Here is a 23,774-nt window from a genome sequence, read left to right on the forward strand (position 1 = left end):
TTATAGTTATAAAATAGATTTCTCATTTCTAGTTTGTTACAAACACACACACATAGAGACGTTGCGTTACAATATATGTCTACTAAACATATTTATTATAGTAATTTTATAAACAACTAAAATTCTATCATACGATTCGCTGTTTTTTACATTACGTCTGTTTGAACATTTCGTTAAATCTACCAAAATTACAAGCTTTTCCCTGAAAAATTTTATATATCGAAGCAGGAGAACAGAAACTCACTAAAGTCGCGTGACATCGATCCAAATAATTTCGCGGTTGCGACCTCCTGGTTAAAAAAGGAAGAGAATTTTTATAATTATAAATAAAATATTGTCCAAATTTACATCCCTTCCGATCATCACAAGTCATCATGACTTAACAAACTAAAAAAAAATAGACAAAGCTATTAGACATACGACTAAAGCGCTAATTTAAATTCATATTTGACTAACATGCTATGTTGAGTTCAATAAATAAATGCCCGCACGCTTAACGTCTCCAACGCAGCACCTGGATCGCGAAAAAACCGATATGTATATATAAATATTATTACAACTAATATTTTTCAGACAAATGATCGCTATTGTGATTTTCATGACGATTTCTTGCGTGTAAAATCCGCGAAGGTGAACGCCGGTCTACGGTAGATCTCACCCCATAGCGCGAATTGACGGTTATTTCCTGGACTCAAGTCTAAATCCAAGTCTCTCTCTACGACATACAACGACCATAATAAGAGCAACGCGGTGTTAATAACGGACTCGGTAAAAAGCCGATTGACAATCAAGTGACAATACATTTCGTCGGCGATCAGGCCGGCATGCCGTCGGCGGAGCTCCATCGACTATGCGGCCGTTGAAAGATTTAGCAGTCGGCCCAACTTCAGAGCTACCAGGTAGTAGGATAGCATAAAACACGATGCCTCTTGCCCAGGCCATTGCCGACGAAGCCGATGAGGGACTCCCACCTCCGAGAGAAGGAGTATCTCTCTTTCCCGCTGTGTAATATAATTTATCGCGCGTCATGAACGCAACAAGAACTCGGTAAGACCGACAAGTCCGACGGGCGCACGAAACGCTTCGCAAGAAAAGTAATTGTGATAATAAATTAGGGGCAAGATAATAATAAAGACTGTTACAGGAAATTTAGCATTAAGATGAGGGAGATGTTAGCAGAATCTTAATTTCGGACTTAATTATTCATAGCTCGTTGAAGACTTTGTGAAAATGACATGATCTCTCTCGACGATCTTACCAAGAAAAGATGATTTCCAACTTCATCAGAACGACATTATATGCACTTCCTATTGATTATAGACCGTAATTTGAATTTCACTGTCTGAATTTTATCAAGGTTAGACTCAAGTTAGTGAATAATGCATCTTAATGCTCGTGGAGCTAGCGATAGTTCGCGATCTCGAAAGGGCGTAACGTAGGAGTGTCCAGAAAGATCGGCGGTACCAAAGAATTGCGGCCGAGCCGCAATGGATTTCGCGCGCACCTCGTTACTTATGGAGGAAGCGGCCGCCGCGAAACCGCGTACCGGTCTGGGTGGAGTTACCCGCGGCGTTGTACCGCCTTTGACAAATACTTGGAAACAGGATAGCAGGAGCAGAACCGGAGAAAGAGAGAGGGTGAATCGCCGTTAGGAAACGAAGAATCATGCAGTAATGGATTACGCCAACTCAATGAGAACCTTGATATAATTACCGTATCAATGATCATCTTAATTTTATTTAAAGTTTATTACAATTTCACTTGGAAATCACGAAACATTTTAAAAAGTTCGCTTTTAAATTTTGATATTAAATTTAATTTACTTAGGGTTTAATTATATTAAAATGAAAAATATTTTAGCTCAAATAGCTTTCATTTTTTCATCATTATTTACTTGTATATATGTTATATATTTATATATACTAATATATTCATGCGCGTGTCATTTTATTAATATTTATAAAATAGTATTAATAAAGCCTAGCCCGTGTTAATAATTATTATTAATATAAAAAAACGGAGCCAATGAACAAGAAACAAATTTTTACGTATTTATATGAATAATATTTAGATAGGAAAAAAATATTGCTTTATAAATTCTAAAGAAGAGACTAATATACGTATGTTGCGAACGAATGAAGCGGAGAATCTTAATTCTTTCTAAATGTGACTGTATAAAAATAGACAACAGAAAGCGATAATTTTTCGCAAGTAGATTCAGTTCCCATTCAAAATACGAATCTCAAAAATTTAGTGATTATCTCTATTATCTGTGTCGAAAATTTGTTAGAATTAATTAATTAATAATTTAACGAAATTAATTTCTAAGATTTATCGAACTTATTTTTAAGTATCTAAACAATAGATGTCTTTATAAGCAAGTTTGTCACAAAATTGGAAATCAGAGAAATCAGGAAAAAATAAAGGATTTTGCAAAAATTTTCTAGAAAATAAAAATTCTTGATTTTAAACGTAGTAATTAAATTGTTCTTTCAAAATATTTGACGATTTTCAAATCAGGGTGAAAATATAAAAAAAATTCGAAGTATTATTGAAAGCATGAGAAAAAAATCATGAAATTTTATCCAAAAATCAAGGAAAAGTTATGGAATTTTAGAATGAGAAATTGGTGACAGCTCTGATAAGGGATACGAAACATGTCGATCCATCACTGCGGAAGCAGTGAAAAGAGAAGGAGTATGCACGGCCCACTTCCTTTCCACGGAGGAGTGCTCATCGAACGCGGTCGCCACGTGCCCGGTCTGATCCCGCTCGAACATGTTCCCCTGCGAATGCAAGTTTCGAGTGTGACCCGGCCTGGGGACATGGGCACGTTCTCGGCGAAGGTCAACGGACTCTTCCGTTGCTCCACTACGCCGTCCGCGGGATATGCGTGAGTGTGCACACGTGCGTACTTACGTGCGTACGTACGTACGAGCATGCGTGTGCCCGACGCCCGACGGCGGGCGGGTGTCCGCCCAGCGTCGCATCGCGTCGCTCCCATGGAGTGCACCCATTATCGACATGATCCCCCCACCACCATGTCATTGCGGGCGAACGCGCGTCGAGGCATCGCCGAGGGGATACCGACCAACGAACGAATCATGCTTCCCTACTACGTTGCGCGGCAGCTCGACATCTTGCGGTCCGCGCGGATTCCTTGCCGCGCGACGACGAGGTGAGTACGACACCGCGGAATGCACGCGCGCACGCTCGGCGTCCCGAATATGAAACCATATTGAAACGCGCCGCTGCGAATACCATGGACGATGTATTTCGGTGGCTGCCTTATTTGCCGCGTTATTGTCCACGATGGAACGATTTGCCGCAACTTGCTTTCAGATCGCAACTTCTGCAGGTAAAATAAAATCGGTCGCAGTCATCCGCAGCGAGGAAGAAGAGAAAGGAGAAAAAAGATTGCAAGGAGATTTAAGCAAAGGAGAGATGAGTCTTATCGCACTCTCGTGCGCGATCAATCAGCATGATTAATCGGTGATTGATGACTTTAGGAGTCAGTTCACCGCGAGATAAAATGTATAAAAATTAAGGAAGGAGAATAAAGCGAAAAACAAAATTGATGGCTGATCTAAAGAGTAAAAGAGTAAGAGTTTGAAAGATAGATTGTTCTTCTTTTATATCAGTTATTTAATTTTTATTATGTAATTGGTTTATTAATTCGATGTGAATCGATTTTCTAAGATTGTTGCTTTCCCACCATTAAATATTTCATGTAATTTAATTGTGTATTTTTTGTGAAGTAAAAAATATAAGTCTTTTTTTTTCTTTTTTCCCCCAATTTTATTCAAATAATAAAATGCTCGTAAAATATGTCATAATTTAAAAAATTTGCAAACTAATTCGTATCGAGTAAATATTTACAAAATTGCGAAATTGCAAAATTGAAATTTCACGATATTTAATATTAAATACTGATTTTTCGGTTATTTTTATCTTTTTTGACTTTTGAACTTTTCGTTCAAATATTGACGTGTTTTTTATTAAAAAAATGGCGTAATTTTAATAATGTTATAGCTATAAAATAATATAAATGATAAAAATATTTCTATTTTTAAAAAATCTTCACAAGATTCAAAGTTTTAAATGCAAGAATAATTTATCTTGAAAATATTTTGTAAATAACTAATCTTATAAAAAAGATCTTACGAAGATTAAAAAAAGATATATTTGACACTTTTCGCGCCACTACTGCGTCACTTCATATAAATGTTATAGATATACTTTGTGAAGAGGAACTTTGATGTTTTTGCAGCTAAATTCGAAAAAATGTATTTTGAAATTTTTTCTTTCAATATTGAACTATCCGATCAATTAGACCCCATTTTCGGCCTACAAGGAAGACTGTCTATTTTCTGTTTTATAATAAATAATAGATATTTTTATTCAAATTTTCTTCAATGCATCTTTGATTGGATTATAACTAAATTAACAAATCATTAGAGCTTAATTCGTCCGAACTTAAAAACATTTTTACTTAGAACTGTCTGAATAGAACTGTCGCGAATAATTTTTCTCCTGTCTTAAACGAAACGTTTTAAAAACCAAATCAACTTCGTAAAATAAAAAGTATACGAAAATTTAAGGAAATTGAAACCTAACCGTGTTGTCTTAGTACTGAAATTGACGATAATCGATATCGTTACTTGGTTCGGCTTTTGCATGACTCGAATGGGACGACTGTTTCGCGCCATGGACAAAATCGACATCTCGTGGCGACGACTTTGCGATGGAGTGCGGACACGTGACTGCATCAGTGCGCAGGGGCGGCTGGGGATGATCGTCGATGTTGCGGGCGCAGTGTTTTCACGACGTCGATTTTCACGTGACAGCCCGCAGAAGTGCGCGGGAATCCGGTCGTGTAATGGTGTGAGACCTGAGGCGACATTAAGTACGCACATCTTACGACGCACGATAAACGCATTTCCTGACGTTCCCTTATCACCCCGCCGAAATGCCGGAGGAGGAGAATTTTTGCAAGAAAATGTCAAAAGCCACCAGGGGAATACACGCAATCAGCGATGCCCTGGTGAACGCGAAACTGGCATTCGGTAAGGATCGCGAGATACCATGAGGCTTTCTCGAAATATCGTAAATATCGGCCGTTTTATTTAAATTTCTCAGTACAAACTGCAATTTGGTTATATACTGCAGCAAAGATGTGTCAGCAAGATAACAAAAGCATGATAAACATTGCGTTATTCTTTGTTCTATATATAGCACTCATTGTTTGTGCTTTTAATGGTCACTGTTTGTCAATTTTTTAAGGTCAGTATTAATAGTCCTTATTTTAAGATTGTCATCTTAAATAATATCTTAAGATGCTAATATGTTTATTATATTTTAAGACAGTCTTAAATGTAAGAATCGACTAAATATTGATCTTAAGTCTTCTAGTATTATACTTGACAAGTATATTAATATCTGAAGAATAAATACTCGATGTTGAATGCTTTGTATCTAAATGCTACATACAATTTTATTAACCTATTCCATGTAACAAAAAATCTGGTTCCAATAATTACAATACTCTAAAACTAGGATTCCTCGACGATTCCGTATGGGCTGATGGACTTTTGGTTTTCTACGAGGTCTTTCGCTACCTGGAGGGTGCCATGATTAGATTAAGAAACACCAAAATTGGATTGCTTCCACTCAGTGAACTTCAACGTACAGAGGCTTTCGAGCGCGATCTTGATCATTATTTGGGAAAAGGATGGAGGAAAAACTACAGTCCCAGGTACAAAAGCTGCATACAGTAATCATATATGATAATGTTGTGAAAATAAAATCGTTTTATTTTCCTACGCTTACAATGAATAATAAAGATATCAGTCTTTTATAATAGTATAATTAATATAATTGATAATAGTAATTATTACAGAAAAGAAATCTTAATCCTACAAGTCTGTTTTACAAATTTTAGGGATAGCGTCACCAAATATCTGATGCGTTTGAGAGAAGTGGAAGACACGGATCCCACTTTATTAATGGCATATATTTATCATCTTTACATGGGTCTCCTCAGCGGCGGTATCATTCTACGTAAAAAAAGGCAAATCGTACAGAAGATTTCGCCTTTCAAAGCGCAACCATCGAACGATGGTAATAACGTCACAGACTTTGGGCAGAACAGTATATTTCAGTTAAAGCGTGAATTACGTGAATCGATGAACAGAATCGCGGAGACATTGGATGAGGACACGAAAAATAAACTTATCGAAGAAAGTAAAATAGTCTTTGAATTGAATAATGAAATTATCAAAAGTGTGCAGACGGGCAGTCATGTTTTTGAAAAAATATTCTATTTTATTGGCCCAGTTTTATTGGTTCTTTTCGTCCTGATAATCGTCCTCAATATCCTTTACAAATACATTATACGTTAATAAAAATATTATACGTTAATTCAATTAACGCTAATTTAACGTCAATTTACTTAAAAAAAAAAGATAAATTTTTGTTCGGCCGAAAAGTGCTAATATCAAAATCGAAATGTATAATACCACATTACGCGCTGTATCTCTCGCCTTTCTATAGTTATATATAAATGAATTATTACTATTATTTGTACAACATAATTTAAGAATATTCTGTTTCATACAGTTTATAATGTCGAAAATATTGAATTACCAAGATTTGGTAAAATTGACAAATTTTATCTATTATGTTTTAAATCTGCAAAGAATGCTTTTTAAATCTTATTTGCAATTTGCTTACAGTTTTCACGAAAAAGTGACTTAATATTTCTCTTTCTACCAGATCTTTCTCTATAATCAGTTTTCGTAATAAATTCAAAGTATTGAATCTTCTTTGAATTTATCGTTATCATCACGTTAAGAATAGATATGTATATTAGACATATAAACAACACAATAAAGATATAGTACTTCGAGACTATTAAACTAAAACTAATTTAAACTTAAGATTCCTGTTCACTTATCACTACTATTTCAGAATAAAAATTCTTGCAAAATATCTGAAAACTTCCCTTTTGTTTCGTTAATTAGTATGCGTTCCATTTAACATTTGCCCTTGCGTGCATTATTTCATCCTTGTTTAATAATTGATAACAAGGATGAAACGATGCTCGCGAGAGTTGTGAATGTTAAAACGCACTCTTAATAAATAATTTTATATGTAAAAATGAATTATGTAAAAAACGAAATAAATTATGTTTACAATTATGACAAACTATTAAATTAATAAATGATGAAGTATAGAAATAAATGATTTAATTTCTCTTTGAAACAAAAGTTTTTGTATTTTAAGTCTATTCTATCGATTAATGTTTTATTGAAAAATATTTCTATTTAAATAATTTTTTTGCTTTCTGTAAGTCTTGCTTCTGATGTTGTAATCTGAGGTAGTAGTGATGAATGAATTGAAGCTTTAAATTTATTATCAATTTATCAATTATTATCAATTTTATAAATATTAATATGTACAATAATGCATAAAGATACATTATCGTACATGTAATATAATACACGCATTATTATTGACCAGCAAAGATAAAAGATAGGAAAAGTAATACAGATGAAGTTAATAGCTATCGAATCTAATTCGATATCTGCACTTCTCCTACGTTGGTAATCCATTCTTCCAAATTATTATGTACATGACTACTTTAGAACTTTTAATATCGCCTGGATATCAAAAGAGAAATTATCCCAAGTCTTTACGCGAAAATCAAAGATAGGATAATTTTGTTTGTAATTCTTCGTTAAAAGCAGCGAACTATCATGTCCCAGACTTACGAAAGGAATCGGTGGAATAGTTTGAAAATCTTTTTGTAATTTGCGCACAGCTTCTCCGAATAGCATCGACTTGATATTTCCTTCTGGCAAACTTTTTTTACGAAAATCTAAAAGAGAGAAATCAATTTCGAAATAATATCATAATAATATTGGATTATATTATTAACATTTATATTAAAAGATATAACACCCTTTACATAATTTAGATATCTCGTTAAATATATTATTGTGATATGTTTTAAGCGAGATCTCATATTAAGTAGAAGTAAGATTTAGATTATAAACAAACGTAGTGTACCTTTTACTTCTTTTTCCAATGATTGCGCTTTGTAACTAAAATCATTATATTTGATCGACTGAATCGCAGGATCAATTAGAAATGAGCACGATTGAGCAGGGCTGTCTATTAGTTGCTTAACAAGAGGTGATTGAGCCTCCTCTTGATCTCCAAATAGATTTCGTTTAAATGCTGTCTTCGACGCGTCTTTCTTATTGTCATTTACACCACGGCGATTGCGAGCCGGAGAAGTGTTTGATTGACGGCCAACTTTAAAATCAGGAACTACGCTCTATAAATAGAGCACATGACAATGTGTATGAAAGTTTAGATTATAATATAAAAAGAATTACACATAAGATATTTACTTGTGGTGGACAAGTAGAAAAGTGATGGAAAAGCGACGCTGTGGTAGAAAAGTGCTGTTGTCGTTTGCTCTTTGAAACTGTTTCAACATCTCCCAACGATTTATGCCTTTGTCTTCGTACAGTTGCAATGGCGGTTCTCTCACGTTGCTGTTTCTCTTGAATCCACCGTTTTATCCGCCTGGACAAAAGAGTGACACACATGTAACACAATTTTTCATTAAATATATGGATTTTATAGAAAATAGTAAATAATTACTTGACAAATGGTACCACCATAAAAAATGCTTTTGGACTAACACCCATTTTCATTTTAGGGGTCATATCTTTTTTCGTGTTGGGCAAATCCGCTACGGCGAACCATTCAACATTCTTTATTTCTTTCCGCGTTTTTGGTTGAAACTTTGTATCCTTTTGCACACCCGAAATAATGTACAATCTCACAGTTTGATCATTTATTGTAGATTCAATGTACTCGTTTTTATCTATCAAATTAGATATATCAAAACCAGTTTCTTCCAACACTTCTCGAATAGCACAATGAAACGGCTCCTCATCTTCATTTACTTTTCCTTTAGGAAAGCCCCAACTATTCTTTGCCCAGTAGCTCTGCACCAGAAGCACCTTAGTCATATCTTCATTTAACACAATCGCCCCAAACGTCGGCACATTCTGTTTGTACTCTCTCCATTGCTCGAGCACAGCATCAATGTGCTGCACGTGTGGTTTCAAAAATGGTATGTGTTGAAATATATGAGTGGCAAATTCTTTCATGCCACATGATCTTAATTTAGGATATTCCTCTGTGCAGTAGAAGTCAAGATAAAACCAATGTGCCAATTCGACTTGAAAGCAAATTCGTACCAAATCTTTCCTCTCCTCCTCGGGTACATTGATGATGAATCGACTGCAGAATAATATAAAGTACAAAATATTGTATAAAAATAACAAAAATGATTATGCTAAAATGATGCAAATGCATGAGATTTAACTATGTTATTGTTTTTTGTTAAATGTATTATTATTCCTATTATATTAGGTATGGGAAAAAATTCGTGGCGTTTTTCCCATTAGATGGCATTAAAAAAACGCCACGAACTTTTTCCCACACCTAATATTTAGTATAATTAGATAGATAGATAGAAACCGACCTGCTGAGATCATCGAGGATACCAGATGGAATTTTATGTTCCATTATTCTATTCGATGGTTCGATGATTCTTTAGAGTGGCAACCGATTTCCATCGAGATCTTCGAGGCTCTTGTTATTACTGACAATCGTGTGGATGGCAGCAAAAAGTACACTATATAAAAATTGATCCCAAAAATTTAGCGTGAAAAATTAATAAAGTTAATAATTAATAAAATTAATAAAATTAATAAAATTAAAAAAATTAGTAAAGATGTAATTTGTACAAATGTGATCGTGACAAATAATAATACATAAAACAAATAGTAATTGCTTACATTGACTTAACCTCAAAAGTTATGATATGTTCGTGGATGTATTCCGTCTTGATTAACACAATGTACGCGCTTTATTCAAAATTATCCTGCAAAATCGATAAATATCGTTTACATAATATTTATAACTTATATAACTTCAAAAATTACATTCTAGGAAGTTAACCTTACTTATCGTACATATCAGCTGATTTTTATGTCGCAAATCGATCACATAAAGTGCGCATGCGTGGTTGTAAGAATTGGCCAATCACTATTGAATATTCTCCTCATATTAAACTGTGACTGGTCAATTCTTATAACTACATCATACAATGACGCCCACGCATTGTAGAATAGACACAAAAAAGGATTCATCTTCTAAAAACAATACTCCTATCGATTTGTTTTTATCTATTTTTAGTATACATTTTTCGTGAGATGATGATTTCTACTACATACACACACAATACAGATTAAACAAAAATAAAGATACCACTGTGTCCTTTCTCGAATTACTTTTTTATAAGACAGCGCACATTTTTGTATATTTTATTGAATTAGATCTTCATTTCTTTTTTATAATTTTTATTTTTATAATTCCATAATTTTTATAATTGTCTTAATTTTTATAATTTTAAAATATCTCTAACTTCTAAAAAAACGTGTACGTGCATAGAACGAACCGTGCAAATAAGAAATAATTAAAACAAAATTTGCTATCAAGTGAAACTTTCCATATACATATTATTAGAATATTCTTGCTTAAAAATTGCGAAACGTTGTTTATCGCACATTTGACAGGATAGAAAAAAAATTTTTTGCTAACTAATGAGACCTAACAACTGCTGCAGTATAACTTCTATATCGTTACCATCGTTATTCTCTAGCACAATGTCCCAATTACTTATGTTATCCAAGTCGCACTCTGTCTCTGAATCGTCTATGCCTAAAATGATTAAATTACTCTGAAGATCGAGTTTTTACAATTCCTTAAAATTATAATTATGTTATAATATTATTACCTGGTGTATAAACCCAGCCACGTTTCTGCCTAACTTCTTGGGAACAAACTATACGTACAGTCTTACATGCATCCTCGAAGTTTTCTGTAAACCATTTAATGTCAGTTTTTCTTCTGATGTCGCTTATTATCCACACTGGCTTGTCCCATGCTGAAAAATATATATGTATATTTATATATACTATAGAAATTAATATCTCTAGAAATTAACACACTTTTATGGCTTAGTCACAATGAAAGAAATAAGAAACAAGAGGAATATATATATTTTTTTTTTCTTTATCTTATATATGTATACATATATTTTATATATATATTTTATATATATTTTATATATACATACAGATTTCAACCTATCAGAATTCCAGTGTACCTGATTTCTAATAAGTTGAAATCTGTTAATTCCTTTCATTACAATTGACATATACAGGCATAGACCAGTATTCATAGGCTGCGTTCAGTTTGGACGCTTTCAACATTTCTATTCTACATCTAATGAACTATAAAGACAGAATGATGATTATATAAGTGCTTAAACAAATCAAATACAGCCATAATCGGTTCTTATTTCAAGACTTCTTAAGTAATGTCTTAAGATACTAAACAATTCTGTGATTGACTTATGTCTTAAAACTGTACTTAAGATCATAAAAAGATGTTAAATATATTTAATATCACTTAAAACGATATTAAATATAAAAAACCAAATATGAACATCAACTGTAATCTTTAATAAAAGATTCTTCAATTTTGTTGTACCATTATACATGTCAATAGCAGCGCGACAGAAGTATCCATAGTCCTTCCTTCTTATATCCTCACTCCATTTGGCCATTTCCAATCGATACTTCTCCTTGTATTCTCCACTTCCCAGCAATTGATTGACGTCGAGACCCAAAGATTTTGACCAGTGTGTTTTTATAGGTCCTGATAAGCGTATAATTGTACTCCTTTGTGCACCTATTCTAAAAATCATGTAAACAAATATTATGTCAAGAAAAAAATTATATTAATAAATTATATTATTATTTAAGAAAAATATTAACTATATCAGATTAATAATAATTAATTCTTCAATTATTAAATAGAAATGTCTCTATACAGCTTCATTTTATTTGACATTTTTCATATGTTAATGTTCAGTTTTCTGCTGAGTAATGCCATTCTGTATTATCGACAAATAATTTTAAAATATCGATGTAGTACCTGTTGTACAAGATATCAGTAATGTAATCCTTTCCAGATTTCCTTTTGCCGCTAAACAATAAAATTCTCTCTGGTTTCGTCGAATTATTCATTTTATGAATTATTGATTTTCATGACGGCGCACACTTCCAGCGCCTGCTCTATGGCCATATTGACATATAACGGTATAATCACGATACACTATAGGTACAAGCAGATATAAGTTGTGCAAGCGCCATAATTCATAAAAAAGAAACACTGAATATACGATAACAAGTTTTGGAGTTTTTATTCCTATCACGCTTATCCACTTGTTCCTTTACAAAAAATTCACATTTTATTTATTGAGGTACACCAATATTGTAAAACTAGAGATGGGTGAAAAACTAATCTCAAATGTGTTTTTTTTTATTTATTTTAATAGAGTCATTAGTTTACACTGAATTTATTTCTTATTTTTAACTTCACGAAGAGCTTTTCGTTGTTCTGCCTTCTTTAACTGAGCTTTCGGTTTCAGGTTATGTTTCTTTGCAAAGCGTTGATTTCTCAAGAATTTCAGGTCCATCTATAAAGCATATAAAAATACATGCATATAAAAATATATATACATATAAAAGATACTTGTAGAATCAATAAAGTATGAATGGACGTCATAAAAATCTTTAAATATTTTAAATATCGAAGATACATGTTGAGTGTATTGTCTACTGAATATTTCGTCGCATACAATATTTTACATATTTTTTCTTTTACTTCTTAAAGATTTCTTCTTCTTAAAGACAGAAAATAAAATATTGAAATGAATATAATGTACAATAGATTATATTGATAAAACTTACGCCAAGTGTGCTTTCATGCCTATATCTCTTAGGCTTTTTAATACCATTTCGATGCGCCTTTCTGTCTGAAAAAAATACAAAAATTAATAGTTCAGCAACAATAATTTACATATTTGATTTATAAGAGATTTTAGATTAAATATATTTACTACATATATATAATATATTATATATTTATACATGTAATACCATCTAAAAAATATTAAAATTACATAAATTTTAAAATAAATATAAAAATCCAATTTACTAGATTTTCTGACATATTATAAATTTTTATAAATTATTTATAAAATATACTTACTCTGATTATGATTTGTGTGATTCTTAGACTTGGCCATCTTTTGGATTTATTTATTTCTACCTGTAACAATATTTGATTATTTCAAGACATGCATACTATTTATTGAGGTTAAGTGACTCGTGAAGAAAACTATTATCTCTCAAGACTTTTGTGCATAATATCCATAAGAAAGTGTAATTTTATATAATAATAGGTTAAAAAAAGTGCAATTCTTTAAATGTATTTCTCGACTTTAGTAAATTAAACGGATTTATAAAGTGAAAATTACAAATTCTACAAAAAACCATACACAGCTTTCGGAAACGGAAGCGGGAAGAAACGTGTTCAATATCGAATTGAAATAGTCGCGTAATGAAAATGAACCATATAACGATGCCAGCGCCAAATGCTTTTTGCAATGTTTTGTAGTTTGTACAAGACTGTATATACACTTAAAGTTTTTAAAATAATACCATTTGGAATAATATAGAATATAAAAGATAAAATACAAAATAATTGTAAAACATAATGGTGTGGTAACAACAGGAATATCGATTCCAACCTATCAGAAACCGTGTATTCTGGTGTATTCAAAATTTGATAGGTTGAAATATAATCTTTATTCCTAATTCCTTATTTCTTCTATTTTTGGGGCTGCACTATTATTTTTTATAATTATTTTGTATTTTATTTTTTATTATCTCATCATCATCATCTCAGTCCTATTTTGTTCGTTTGCCACAACAATCCTATTTTATTCTCACGCCAAGGCGTGCACTGTTAGAAATGTTCTTAAATTTCATTAAATTTTAAGTTACACAATTTGAACTTATAATTTCATGACATTACATTATAAATTTAATGTATTTATAACTAAAAAGTATATTTGTGTACATATACATAAAATTTAATGTATTTTTCATGAAAATTTATGAAATTTAATATACTTTTCATAAAATTTTATTAAAAGTACATTAAATTTCATAAATTTAATATATGCACGTTCGTTACATTTAAGTAATACTGTAATTTATTACTGTAACTGAATTAATTTTCAGTTATCCAATCAGAAATAGTTTCTCGAAAAGACGTTTCGATGTTGTTACGATGAAAAAGTTGTCGATTCGAAATTTCAACATTTGCGAGTAACAAAAAAAATTACGTAGAGAGTACAATGAGAGTTTGATACATTTTTAATATTTTTGGTATAAATTTGTGATACATCATCTTATATTTTGAATATTTTCGTTCAAAGATCGAATCGACATTTTTTTCAATTTCATTTCGACAATTGCAATATCGCTCTAATCATAAAAGCTTTCTCAAACTTTTTCAGAATTTATAAATAATTTTATAACTTTTTGAAAATTGTAGAATTTTTTTTTATGAATCGGAACATTTTTTACAACTATCGATAAAGTCTGCATCTTTTCTTCTAATAATTCTTTGTGTCTTATTTTATTGTTTTATTCCTGTTGAATAACATTACTTTTATTTGTACTTTGTAGTTTATTTAATATAATCTTATTACGTCACTTTTGTATTGAAGAATTTCAGGGAATAAATGAGCACGAAATCAAGGAAAAATACCATCGAAGTCTAGCTAAATTAATTCTAACTCGAATCGATATCGAAACAATCTTGATTTTTAAATTAATGAAATTTAAATGTTGGTCTATCATACAAGTTTCCAATATCATTTGGAAGTATAAAAATACTACTAGTGTCATTGCTATTGCACTGAGTGTGTCAGTACTGCTAGTACTGACACACAATAGTGTCAACGCTGAGTATTACAGTAGTGTTACTACTGTAATAAATCATTCATTACTTTTAATTTCGTTCATAACCATGAGCTATATTTACATGTAAAAACTCGTTACATTTCTAATAGTGTACACGCTGATCGTATAGTCAGTCCAATGGACCCACCTGATGTTTAAAATGTCGATTCCGAACGATGATTTTTTGTTAGAGAAGTTCTCTTGGCAAAGATACTCTTCTCGGTGATTTGCCATATTACCTGCCGAGAGGAGCTACGAGCGTTCGAAAAATTTTTCGGTTCTGTCTGGAATTTCTGGTATAACAATCTTGTGCGCTGCCGCTACGCTACGCTTGTCTTTATATTCTACATTATTTTAAATGGTATTATTTTAAAAACTTGTGATTGTATAGATAGTCTTGTTCAAACTACAAAACATTGCAAAGGACATTTGGTGTTGGCATCGTGCCGCTATGGTTAATTTTCATTACTCGATCATTTCTATTCAATTTCAAGGGATAAAAAGAATAAAGATATTTTAGAAAAAATATTACTACACATTTTCTATATTTAAAAGAATGTATTCATAAAATAATATGTATATTAGAACTTATCTTAAAATTTCTGAAATAAGATTAAACTTAAAATAATACAATCGAATTCTTATTCAAATAAATTTTTATTTTTATTTAATTTTTCACATATTTAATATGTTTTTATTTTAAATTTTGCATGCAAGCACACGTTACAGTAAAGAAAAATATATATGAAATATTTAATACTTAGCACATTTATAAATTAATGATATTTTGATATGAAGATATGAAAATTACTCTTATAATGTACAATCTTACACTTTTATCTCAGGTTAATATATATAAACATATGGCAAACAAAGTATAGAATTATACTAATCCTAAATTTTTGCACTACAAAGTATATCACAGTCAAACTCTCTACTAATAATGATGTACCCATATTAATCTAAAATAAATTTCTCATTTATAGATGTCATTATTAGAGTAGACATTTTATTTTACAATAGCTAATTATTTTAAACAAAAAGTTAAAAAATATGCTAATATATAAGGTAATATTATATAAACAAAGAAGTATAAGGAGACATTTAAAAATATATATCTGTTGCATTATTTCCTATTGTATCATCCAAAAAACATTATTAAGAAAGTATTATTTGAAAAATTTTAGAGTGATAGCCACTGCATGTGAAATGTAAAAAAGTTATACTATAGTAGATGTCTATGTGATTTGCGAACACAGATCGCACTATGGAATGTACATCGATATTTGAAGAGTCGCTCTTTATAAACCGGATAATTGTCTTTGTAATATGATCCAATCTATAACTTTTTGCTGGAGCTGTCGTTTCTCTAATAAAGCCGTAGCAGCCTTTTGAAATTTCTCCTCATTTCGACGTATATACATTCTTGCGTCTTGTTCCATTTGGCTGATCTTGTCGGGTCGGATTTCAACCATCGATAACATTTCCGTTAAATAAGGATTAAATCTGAAGTAAATATGATCAGGTAGCAAGTCATTGAGCATCGTATGCACAGCTGAAAAAATTGAGATCAATTTAATTATTGTCAATTATAATCTTTCTTTAATTTATTTCTAAATTTTTGTAGTAAAATTAGTTATACTACCTTTATTATGCCTGTATTAGTATTACCTTCTGTATCGGTGGCGCTATCCAAAATTTTATAAAACTTCTCTCTCCAGCTCGAAATAGCTACCTCCAAAGATTCATTTCCACTGACGTGATGTGGAATTCGACCTGTTCCGAATGATACGACACACTGGATTGGATTATTTGGCCACAACTGTTTGGCTTCGTGTATCGCCACGGCGCACGGGTTATTTACCAAAATACCTAAAGCATTGTTACAATCATTCTCGATAATGTTACGAAAATGATTCACGCCATAATGTCGCGTAGCTTACCGCCATCCTGATGAAGGCAGTCGCCGTATTTAAATTCCTCAAAGTAACTCGGTGCAGCAGCTGACGCTCTTACGGCTTCCCACAATTTATATTTGTGGGACCCCATATACTGGCTTTCCACTCTGTGCGGTAATGTGTAATTTCTAAACACGTAAGCCATGACGCGCTCGTGATTTACTACGGCGGATATTGCTGCAAACTAAAAATGCAAATGCCGTTAAAGGTCTTTCTACATTTAAATCACTTGCCTATGAGACATGCATTATACATTTTATATTCCGAGTTTCGTTTTCGACGATGTATATTAAAATCTACACACCTTCGGTGCATTTGGATCGCGCGTGGTTTTGATAAGAATTTTGTCGCCTAAATGCTCCGTTAATAATTTTTCCCACAGCGCGGTATCGTAATATGCATGACTCCATACTAGACTGCTCGTGCCTTTTATAGCACTCTGTGTAAAGACCTTGGTACTTAAATCCTTATATAATGCTGAAACTTCATCCAATGACTTTCTCTTGTGTCCTCCTACAATAATGAATGAAGTAACGATAAGTTCGCGTAAACAGAAACTTCCTTTTATTGATGGAATAAAGTGCAGAACATGCTGTAAATCCACTTAAAAGTTTACCTTCCAAAATATCCTTTGGCAATACTGCAGATGATATAAATTAATTTAGAGACGCACACATGTTACAAACAAAAAATTATAATCCTTTCTAATATTATCTTATAATAATTATTAATAATCAATGAATATTTTTAGACTCATATATTGAGCAATTACCTAATACGGCAGCAAGAATAGCTCCTGTGCTCACGCCGCATATGTAATCGAACATTTCATACGTCTTCTTTCCGGTAAGTTCTTCCAATTTCTTCAGCATCTCTATAACCAATACTCCACGAATACCGCCGCCATCAATCGATAGGATTCTAATACCCCGACCGGGCAGAGGATCGATGTAACCCATTACAGCGAGTGCTTCTCTAATAGATGCTGCAAGAAATACATTGTTTACGTTCAGTAGAATGTTTATTTTGCATAATTTTGAAAATTTTCTCCGCTATTCCTCTAAAAGTATAATCCAATCAGTATAAGAAAAGGAAAATGTAAATTTTGAATAATGATATAATTGATACGTCATCTTCTGTTACCATTGATAGTTTTAGACAAATTTGTTGTTCTGTTAAACGCAGTCATTGAAACTATACTAGAAAATAGAAGGTGACATATATATAATCATTTAAAATTTACGTTTTTTTCTATACCTTTAATCTGTTCATCTTTCGCCTTCTGACGAGTCTGTAATAAAATTCTAATCGCTCCCTCTTTAATCGCATAATGTCTCGCCTCTGGATACTGCTCGACATGCAACAATAACTCTTCTAGTCTGCGCAATTTCGAAGCATTTGATTCGGCCGATATGATGCTGTTCAATACATGACGTGTGCGAGAGACGATGCTATGCTTTGGAATATTGCTGTGAATGTTCACTTTCCACTTTGGTATGACGACAGCACTTTGCGTAACTTTAGGAGATAATTTGAAGAGCAATGTAGAAAGAATTTGTGGCACAGTCATGCTATCTTTCGATTCTACTTTATTATCCAGTGTGCCTTGCTCACGAATTTGCTGCAAAGAAATTACTTTTGTACTAAAAGCACATAAATATTGCTATTGCCTCATTTAGACTATGTTCCATTGCACGCATAGTACACATGAGATATTATTTTAGCCTTGTTATTCGCAAAGTGCGTTAAACAAGGATAAAATGATATCATGTACATTATATGTGCAATGGGACACAGCCTTAGTTTATGAATAATTACCTGTTGTATTTTTCGTTGCACAGTTGTTGAATCAAGATCGGCGAGCGATTCTATTTGTTCAGGCATTAGCTTTACGTTATCTAAATCATTGCTGTCTTTATGTTTTGTATTTAAGGTCTTGCTTGTAGTACTGCTTGTAGTACTGTTAGATCCTGATGACAATTTTCGTATCGTTTCAAGCTGTGAATAAGTTAATTTCTGCAGGCTATCTAACCAATCTTTGGAGACAATAATTTGTTGATTCTTGTCATAGTTGACTTTGTTCAGGTAATCTTTCAATTGCGATAGAAGCTTCCACTGATTCTGCATGGACATTTTTGCTTTCTTTAGATCGTTCACAGAACGCAGAAATCTATCAGCAATGCTTGTTACATTTCCACTAGCATCCTTACCAGTTGCACTATCCGTAAGTTGTCTACAATTAAAACATTTCTTTTTCTTTATTTCTGACAAGTATAATTCCTAAGAATGACTTAAATTGCATTTATACTGATTTTAGCTATTTTCTAGCAAGAGACACATGGGGTCTGTTTTTTATTCTTATACCAGATTGCCCTAAAACTTTTTTAACCAAATATTAAACATATATCTCCAAAAGTATACATTAGTTGTAGAAAACAGATCTGTAATTGCCAATACTAAACAAAAAATGATTTATTGTATTATACTGTGTGTCTCTTACTGGAAAACATCCTTTGTCTTTCTGTAGCTACAAAACATAGACATACAAACTGTTGCAAATTAAAATTAATTTTAGAATTACTTTGGCTTAAACTGGTCTTAAAATAAAAACAAAACTGAATATGATGAATATTGGCCTAAGGAGCACTAAAATCGAAAATAACCTCCTTATTATTCGAGAACGTTTAGATAACACACACATTTGTCGTCGTTCTTCATTTTGCGACCGCAATTATTATGTATGTTTAGTTTTTTTATAAGATTCTGTATTAATTGATTCGGATTTTAAATACCATGTGAAAATAATAATAAATAAACGAAAACAGAATTCAGTTGCTGATTACGTTGACACGTTTACATCATCTGTCAAAATCAGCTGGTCATACGAGATATCGAACGTCTGTTCTGCTTTCGATTCTAATCTGACCCGTGACTCACTTCGCTTAATTTATACGGATTTCTTTATTCTGGAAATTATCTACTATAATTCAATTATCATGTCGCTTTTGATAACGTCAAGGATAATTATATTGCACAGCACACGCATAAATGATTTGTAACGACAGTAGATCTGTTCTTTTTAGCTGAATTTCTCTTGTATGATTCATCTTTCTATTTTTTCCATATTAGAAAGAAAAAGAGAAATTGTTGCAAGAAGTTCAACTAAAAAAATTACTATGCAAGAAGTTTAACTAAAAAAACAAAAATCGGTCAGTATAATTTAAGGTTATAACGCAATACGCATTTCTATATAATTTTGCTAGGCAAAATGATGCAATTACAACGGTGACGCATGCAACTTAAATTAATAATTTAAGTTAACTTCGATCAAATTTTGATATAACGTATACTCAGTTCCATCAGATTAACTTATTTAATCTCAGTTTCTCTTCAATTTATCTTTTTATCATTTAAAAAATAAACAATAAGTTAAACCAAGATTAAAATTAATCGACATTAATTATTAGAAATGGGCAAACATTATTAATTGATAAATGCCCATTATTTCTACAAAAGTAGATTAATTTTCATCTCGATTAAGTTTAATTTTAATTTATTTTTTTTAATTCTAAAAATTAGAAAAAAAATAAAGAGTAATTAAACCAAAATTAAAATTAATAGACGTAATATGTTATAAATGGTTATAAATCAACCAGCAAAATTTACAACAAAATTTCGAGTTATATATAATTTGTTGTTCCTATCTGAATTTTTTCCATGCTACCAAACAAATATTTTAATATTATTTTTATTATTTCTATCCATATTTATTCAATAAATCACAGGACTTGAAATTGTTCCAGAATCATTTCAATAGAATTAAATTTTCAATAATAAGGGATTAAAATAAATTTCTAACAAATCTATTATTGTAAATCAAAGCATATGCAAATGTATATATACACACACACACCTAGTTAATTCTAATAATTGACACTAAATATAATTATCTCACCTAGTTAACAAAACACATTTTTGGCAGTGTTTTGCATGTCTATTAAAAGCCATTGAAGACCGCAAATTATGCGATATTTTTATATCGATCCACACCACACACTCTCTCTATATCTCCTCTTCCTCAGAGATATTTAAATCAAATGTCACGAGGCAATTAAATCACATAATTCATTTAACGTTGTTTTTCCACATTCCTCTCCGTAAATATTTCAGTAGAGCCAGTAGAAGCTCAAAATAATCGAAATTACAGTTCGATTACAGAATTGAATCGTTTGATTGTCGACGATCAAGAAAACTAACAGATTCAATCAAATCAATTTTTACAATGACAGAAGAAGAAAGAAATATATGTATACTGATATAATATATATCAGCAATATAATTGTATTGACTGTATCGTCTCCACCTTCATTTGATATTGTACTAAACGCGGCCTGCACTGTCTCGATTCTTATATTACACGTGAAAGCAACACGTGATGTCTCGGTGAGTTGGCTTGAGTTGGCTAGCTCGCTTCGTAAAATCGTAAATAAGATCGTACGACACTGGCGGGCCAACCAGAGGTAGTCGCGCGACGCATTCAATACCCCCCAAGTATCCCGCGGTGCAACGATACCGAGCAAAAAGGAGGATGGAGGGCAAAGAGTCAACAGGTTCTCGGTACCTAGTTGAGAGACGATCTCGTTACGATAGGACCACGTTTGTTTACATCCGGCCTTCTGTTTGTATCCGATAGCCACTTCATAATCTCGTGACACGCGCTTCTCTCACGCAAGAAGACTAATCGCGTAAACATTGACACGTGCATCCGCTACTACGTGCGTCTCAATTATTTCGACAGCTCGGAAATGCTCTCTGTTAATTTATTTAGTCTGACTCTTCGATTTGCTTTTTTTTAAAAAAGCTTAATTTGGACTGAAATGATTAACGCGATTAAATTGATTATTATTTGTTGTCGCAATTATTATTTTGCTATTATTATTTGTGTTTTGATATTTATGTGTTGATTTTCTTTCTTGTTTTTTTGTCTAATGATTCATTTCTATCAATAGTCTCCATCAATAGATACTCTAATGTCCAACATGTAAGCATTGAATTTTTTTCGTTCTGTTAAATGTCACAGAAAACATTATTGTGTTTATTAGCAAAATATCAAGAAATAAAATTTTACTTTAAAGTAGCACAAACTAAATGCATATTCATACTTTTATTTATTAATAAAAAAAATAATTGGCATGAATGAAAAATTGTTTCAGTTTGCTAAATTTACTTAATATTTTTATTATAAATATTTAATATCGATATAATATCACAATGATATCGTTGCGTGATATCGTATTGCGTAATGATTTTTCGAAAATACTACGATTTTGGCTACGATTCACTGGATGCTATAAATGCTTTGAAGATGCTGCATTCTCTTTGATTGGTCAATTAGTAACATTTTTTCTTCTGATTGGTTAATCAAATGCTTCAAAGTATTTATAGTGCTAAGTAGATTGCATCCATCAGGCTATAGACATTGAAATAATTACAAGATATTCAACTTTTTTATTTGATGAAAAATGTTTACATATTGATAATAAATAAATATTGAAATTCCTGTAATCATTAAGACATTTAATGACAATCATTAATAAAGTCACTTAAAAAGAGAACAAATATTATTAAATAAGCTGCCAAAATTCTTGATAAAAAGAGTTACTGAAATAATTGCGTGATTGTTATTAAAAAACAAGTAAATATATGTAGGACATAAAATAAAAAATCCTAGACAGCACACAATATTTATAAAATATTGTGTGCTGTCTAGGATTTTTTATTTTATGTCCTACATATATTTATTTGTTTTTTAAAAACGTCAATAACAATCACGCAATCATTATTTCAATAACTATTTTATCAAGAATTTTAAATTTATAAGATTTATTTTAAAATATTTTGAAAATATTTTGACGATTTTAGATTGCACACAGATCATAAACATTTATTATAGATATTATAAAATATTCATTGAAATATGTAGTAAAAATACTATGAAAAGTATAAAATATTTATATAACATTTCAAAAAATGAATAGTAATAATGTTTATGATAAATATTTATCATAAATATTTTGTGCTGTCTGGAGCAATTGTATTGTATATCACGAGATTTATCTTGCCTAATATAAATTGCTCGACAAATACTTATATCATTTTTCAAATGAACAAACATGTCTCGGAAAACCATGATTTGGCTCGCACGTATATCGGATGATGTACAACGTCATATCGTAAATCGAGAAGATTCGTTACGAAAAAGCTTGTTCGATTGGCTCATGTCCAGATGACCTTGCTGGTCGATTGGCTGAGTTGTGAAGGCTCGTCGTATCGCACTGTTTTTCTTTAACAGAAATTGGCTCGCTATCTGCGACACCGTTATTTGTAAAGCCGCATCATTCACGGATTAAGCATCCGTCTTTTAATGAAAATTGAATTGGATTTCCTAGTACACAATTACGTGATGTATCTTTCGAATTGTCGATATTGATATATATAATTCGATATTATGACAGAAATTTCAATATTTATTTGTAAACATTTTTCACCAAATAAAAAAGTTGAAGATCTTGTAATTATTCTACGATATTTTATTTTGAGAATAATACGATTAAAATTAAATAATTGCAAAATAATATAATAATAATAATAATGATATAATAATAAAAATGTTAAAACATGTATTAATACACTGAGAAAAAATATAGTTAATTTTAATAAATATTTAGTTCATACTGCCAATTAAACAGTTTACTTACAGTAAGTAAATATTTGTTCAATAAAAAAAATGATTGTTAAATCAAATTAACATTTCTTGTATCAAATAAATATATCTTTATATTTAATA

At 31.4% G+C, this 23,774-nt stretch overlaps 5 protein-coding genes across 7 annotated transcripts; 1 reads left to right on the forward strand and 4 right to left on the reverse strand.

Moving 5' to 3' along the window:
• Positions 1-4,764: 4,764 nt before the first annotated feature.
• Positions 4,765-6,888, forward strand: LOC108690076. The gene is made up of 3 exons (XM_018197179.1): positions 4,765-5,066; positions 5,557-5,755; positions 5,942-6,888. The coding sequence occupies exons 1-3, from the start codon at positions 4,970-4,972 to the stop codon at positions 6,399-6,401; spliced, it is 756 nt and encodes a 251-aa protein (XP_018052668.1). The 5' UTR covers positions 4,765-4,969; the 3' UTR covers positions 6,402-6,888.
• A 577-nt stretch (positions 6,889-7,465) lies between these two features.
• LOC108690075 (m7GpppN-mRNA hydrolase) lies at positions 7,466-10,316 on the reverse strand. The gene is made up of 7 exons (XM_018197177.1): positions 10,050-10,316; positions 9,882-9,967; positions 9,566-9,718; positions 8,674-9,321; positions 8,418-8,595; positions 8,071-8,341; positions 7,466-7,879 (listed from the first exon to the last, which is right to left on the reverse strand). The coding sequence occupies exons 3-7, from the start codon at positions 9,607-9,609 to the stop codon at positions 7,638-7,640; spliced, it is 1,383 nt and encodes a 460-aa protein (XP_018052666.1). The 5' UTR covers positions 9,610-9,718; positions 9,882-9,967; positions 10,050-10,316; the 3' UTR covers positions 7,466-7,637.
• A 79-nt stretch (positions 10,317-10,395) lies between these two features.
• LOC108690042 (phosphomevalonate kinase) lies at positions 10,396-12,237 on the reverse strand. The gene is made up of 4 exons (XM_018197110.1): positions 12,088-12,237; positions 11,641-11,846; positions 10,883-11,032; positions 10,396-10,806 (listed from the first exon to the last, which is right to left on the reverse strand). Exons 1-4 carry the CDS (start codon positions 12,177-12,179, stop codon positions 10,682-10,684), a joined length of 573 nt encoding a protein of 190 aa, XP_018052599.1. The 5' UTR covers positions 12,180-12,237; the 3' UTR covers positions 10,396-10,681.
• A 226-nt stretch (positions 12,238-12,463) lies between these two features.
• LOC108690037 (60S ribosomal protein L29-1) lies at positions 12,464-13,566 on the reverse strand. 2 transcript variants are annotated; one of them, XM_018197102.1, is made up of 4 exons: positions 13,496-13,566; positions 13,207-13,266; positions 12,906-12,970; positions 12,464-12,631 (listed from the first exon to the last, which is right to left on the reverse strand). In XM_018197102.1, exons 2-4 carry the CDS (start codon positions 13,241-13,243, stop codon positions 12,512-12,514), a joined length of 222 nt encoding a protein of 73 aa, XP_018052591.1. In that variant the 5' UTR covers positions 13,244-13,266; positions 13,496-13,566; the 3' UTR covers positions 12,464-12,511. The 2 variants fall into 2 exon arrangements, with proteins under 2 accessions (XP_018052591.1, XP_018052592.1); XM_018197103.1 differs by having other exon boundaries at positions 13,475-13,550.
• Positions 13,567-15,607: 2,041 nt separating this feature from the next.
• On the reverse strand, positions 15,608-21,310 carry LOC108690074 (calcium-independent phospholipase A2-gamma-like). Of its 2 annotated transcripts, none has more exons than XM_018197175.1 (8): positions 20,883-21,310; positions 18,746-19,160; positions 18,185-18,548; positions 17,700-17,912; positions 17,232-17,440; positions 16,913-17,111; positions 16,641-16,841; positions 15,608-16,524 (listed from the first exon to the last, which is right to left on the reverse strand). In XM_018197175.1, the coding sequence occupies exons 1-8, from the start codon at positions 20,933-20,935 to the stop codon at positions 16,271-16,273; spliced, it is 1,908 nt and encodes a 635-aa protein (XP_018052664.1). In that variant the 5' UTR covers positions 20,936-21,310; the 3' UTR covers positions 15,608-16,270. The 2 variants fall into 2 exon arrangements, with proteins under 2 accessions (XP_018052664.1, XP_018052665.1); XM_018197176.1 differs by lacking the exon at positions 20,883-21,310 and adding an exon at positions 19,591-19,651.
• Positions 21,311-23,774: the final 2,464 nt, after the last annotated feature.

The sequence above is a fragment of the Atta colombica genome, unplaced genomic scaffold (genome assembly GCF_001594045.1).
Source record: "Atta colombica isolate Treedump-2 unplaced genomic scaffold, Acol1.0 scaffold293, whole genome shotgun sequence".
Taxonomy (NCBI): Eukaryota; Metazoa; Arthropoda; class Insecta; order Hymenoptera; family Formicidae; genus Atta; species Atta colombica.

Bases quoted from the DNA above. Each gene is read 5' to 3' on its own strand.
- LOC108690076 (XM_018197179.1), top strand. From the start codon at position 4,970: ATGCCGGAGGAGGAGAATTTTTGCAAGAAAATGTCAAAAGCCACCAGG. The intron at 5,067-5,556 runs GTAAGGATCGCG...CTCTAAAACTAG, and splicing joins GAACGCGAAACTGGCATTCG to GATTCCTCGACGATTCCGTA. The intron at 5,756-5,941 runs GTACAAAAGCTG...TACAAATTTTAG, and splicing joins AGGAAAAACTACAGTCCCAG to GGATAGCGTCACCAAATATC.
- LOC108690037 (XM_018197102.1), bottom strand. From the start codon at position 13,243: ATGGCCAAGTCTAAGAATCACACAAATCATAATCAGA. The intron at 12,971-13,206 runs GTAAGTATATTT...TATTTTTTTCAG, and splicing joins TCACACAAATCATAATCAGA to ACAGAAAGGCGCATCGAAAT. The intron at 12,632-12,905 runs GTAAGTTTTATC...TATGCTTTATAG, and splicing joins GGCATGAAAGCACACTTGGC to ATGGACCTGAAATTCTTGAG.
- LOC108690074 (XM_018197175.1), bottom strand. From the start codon at position 20,935: ATGGCTTTTAATAGACATGCAAAACACTGCCAAAAATGTGTTTTGTTA. The intron at 17,913-18,184 runs GTATAGAAAAAA...TATTTCTTGCAG, and splicing joins GAAAGATGAACAGATTAAAG to CATCTATTAGAGAAGCACTC. The intron at 16,525-16,640 runs GTAATACTAATA...CAATTTTTTCAG, and splicing joins TAGCGCCACCGATACAGAAG to CTGTGCATACGATGCTCAAT.
- LOC108690042 (XM_018197110.1), bottom strand. From the start codon at position 12,179: ATGAATAATTCGACGAAACCAGAGAGAATTTTATTGTTTAGCGGCAAA. The intron at 11,033-11,640 runs GTACAACAAAAT...TATATTTTTCAG, and splicing joins TGCTATTGACATGTATAATG to CATGGGACAAGCCAGTGTGG. The intron at 10,807-10,882 runs GTAATAATATTA...TAATCATTTTAG, and splicing joins TGGCTGGGTTTATACACCAG to GCATAGACGATTCAGAGACA.
- LOC108690075 (XM_018197177.1), bottom strand. From the start codon at position 9,609: ATGGAACATAAAATTCCATCTGGTATCCTCGATGATCTCAGCAG. The intron at 8,596-8,673 runs GTAATTATTTAC...TCTTTTGTCCAG, and splicing joins ATGGTGGTACCATTTGTCAA to GCGGATAAAACGGTGGATTC. The intron at 7,880-8,070 runs GTACACTACGTT...TCTCTCTTTTAG, and splicing joins ATTGGAAAAAGAAGTAAAAG to ATTTTCGTAAAAAAAGTTTG.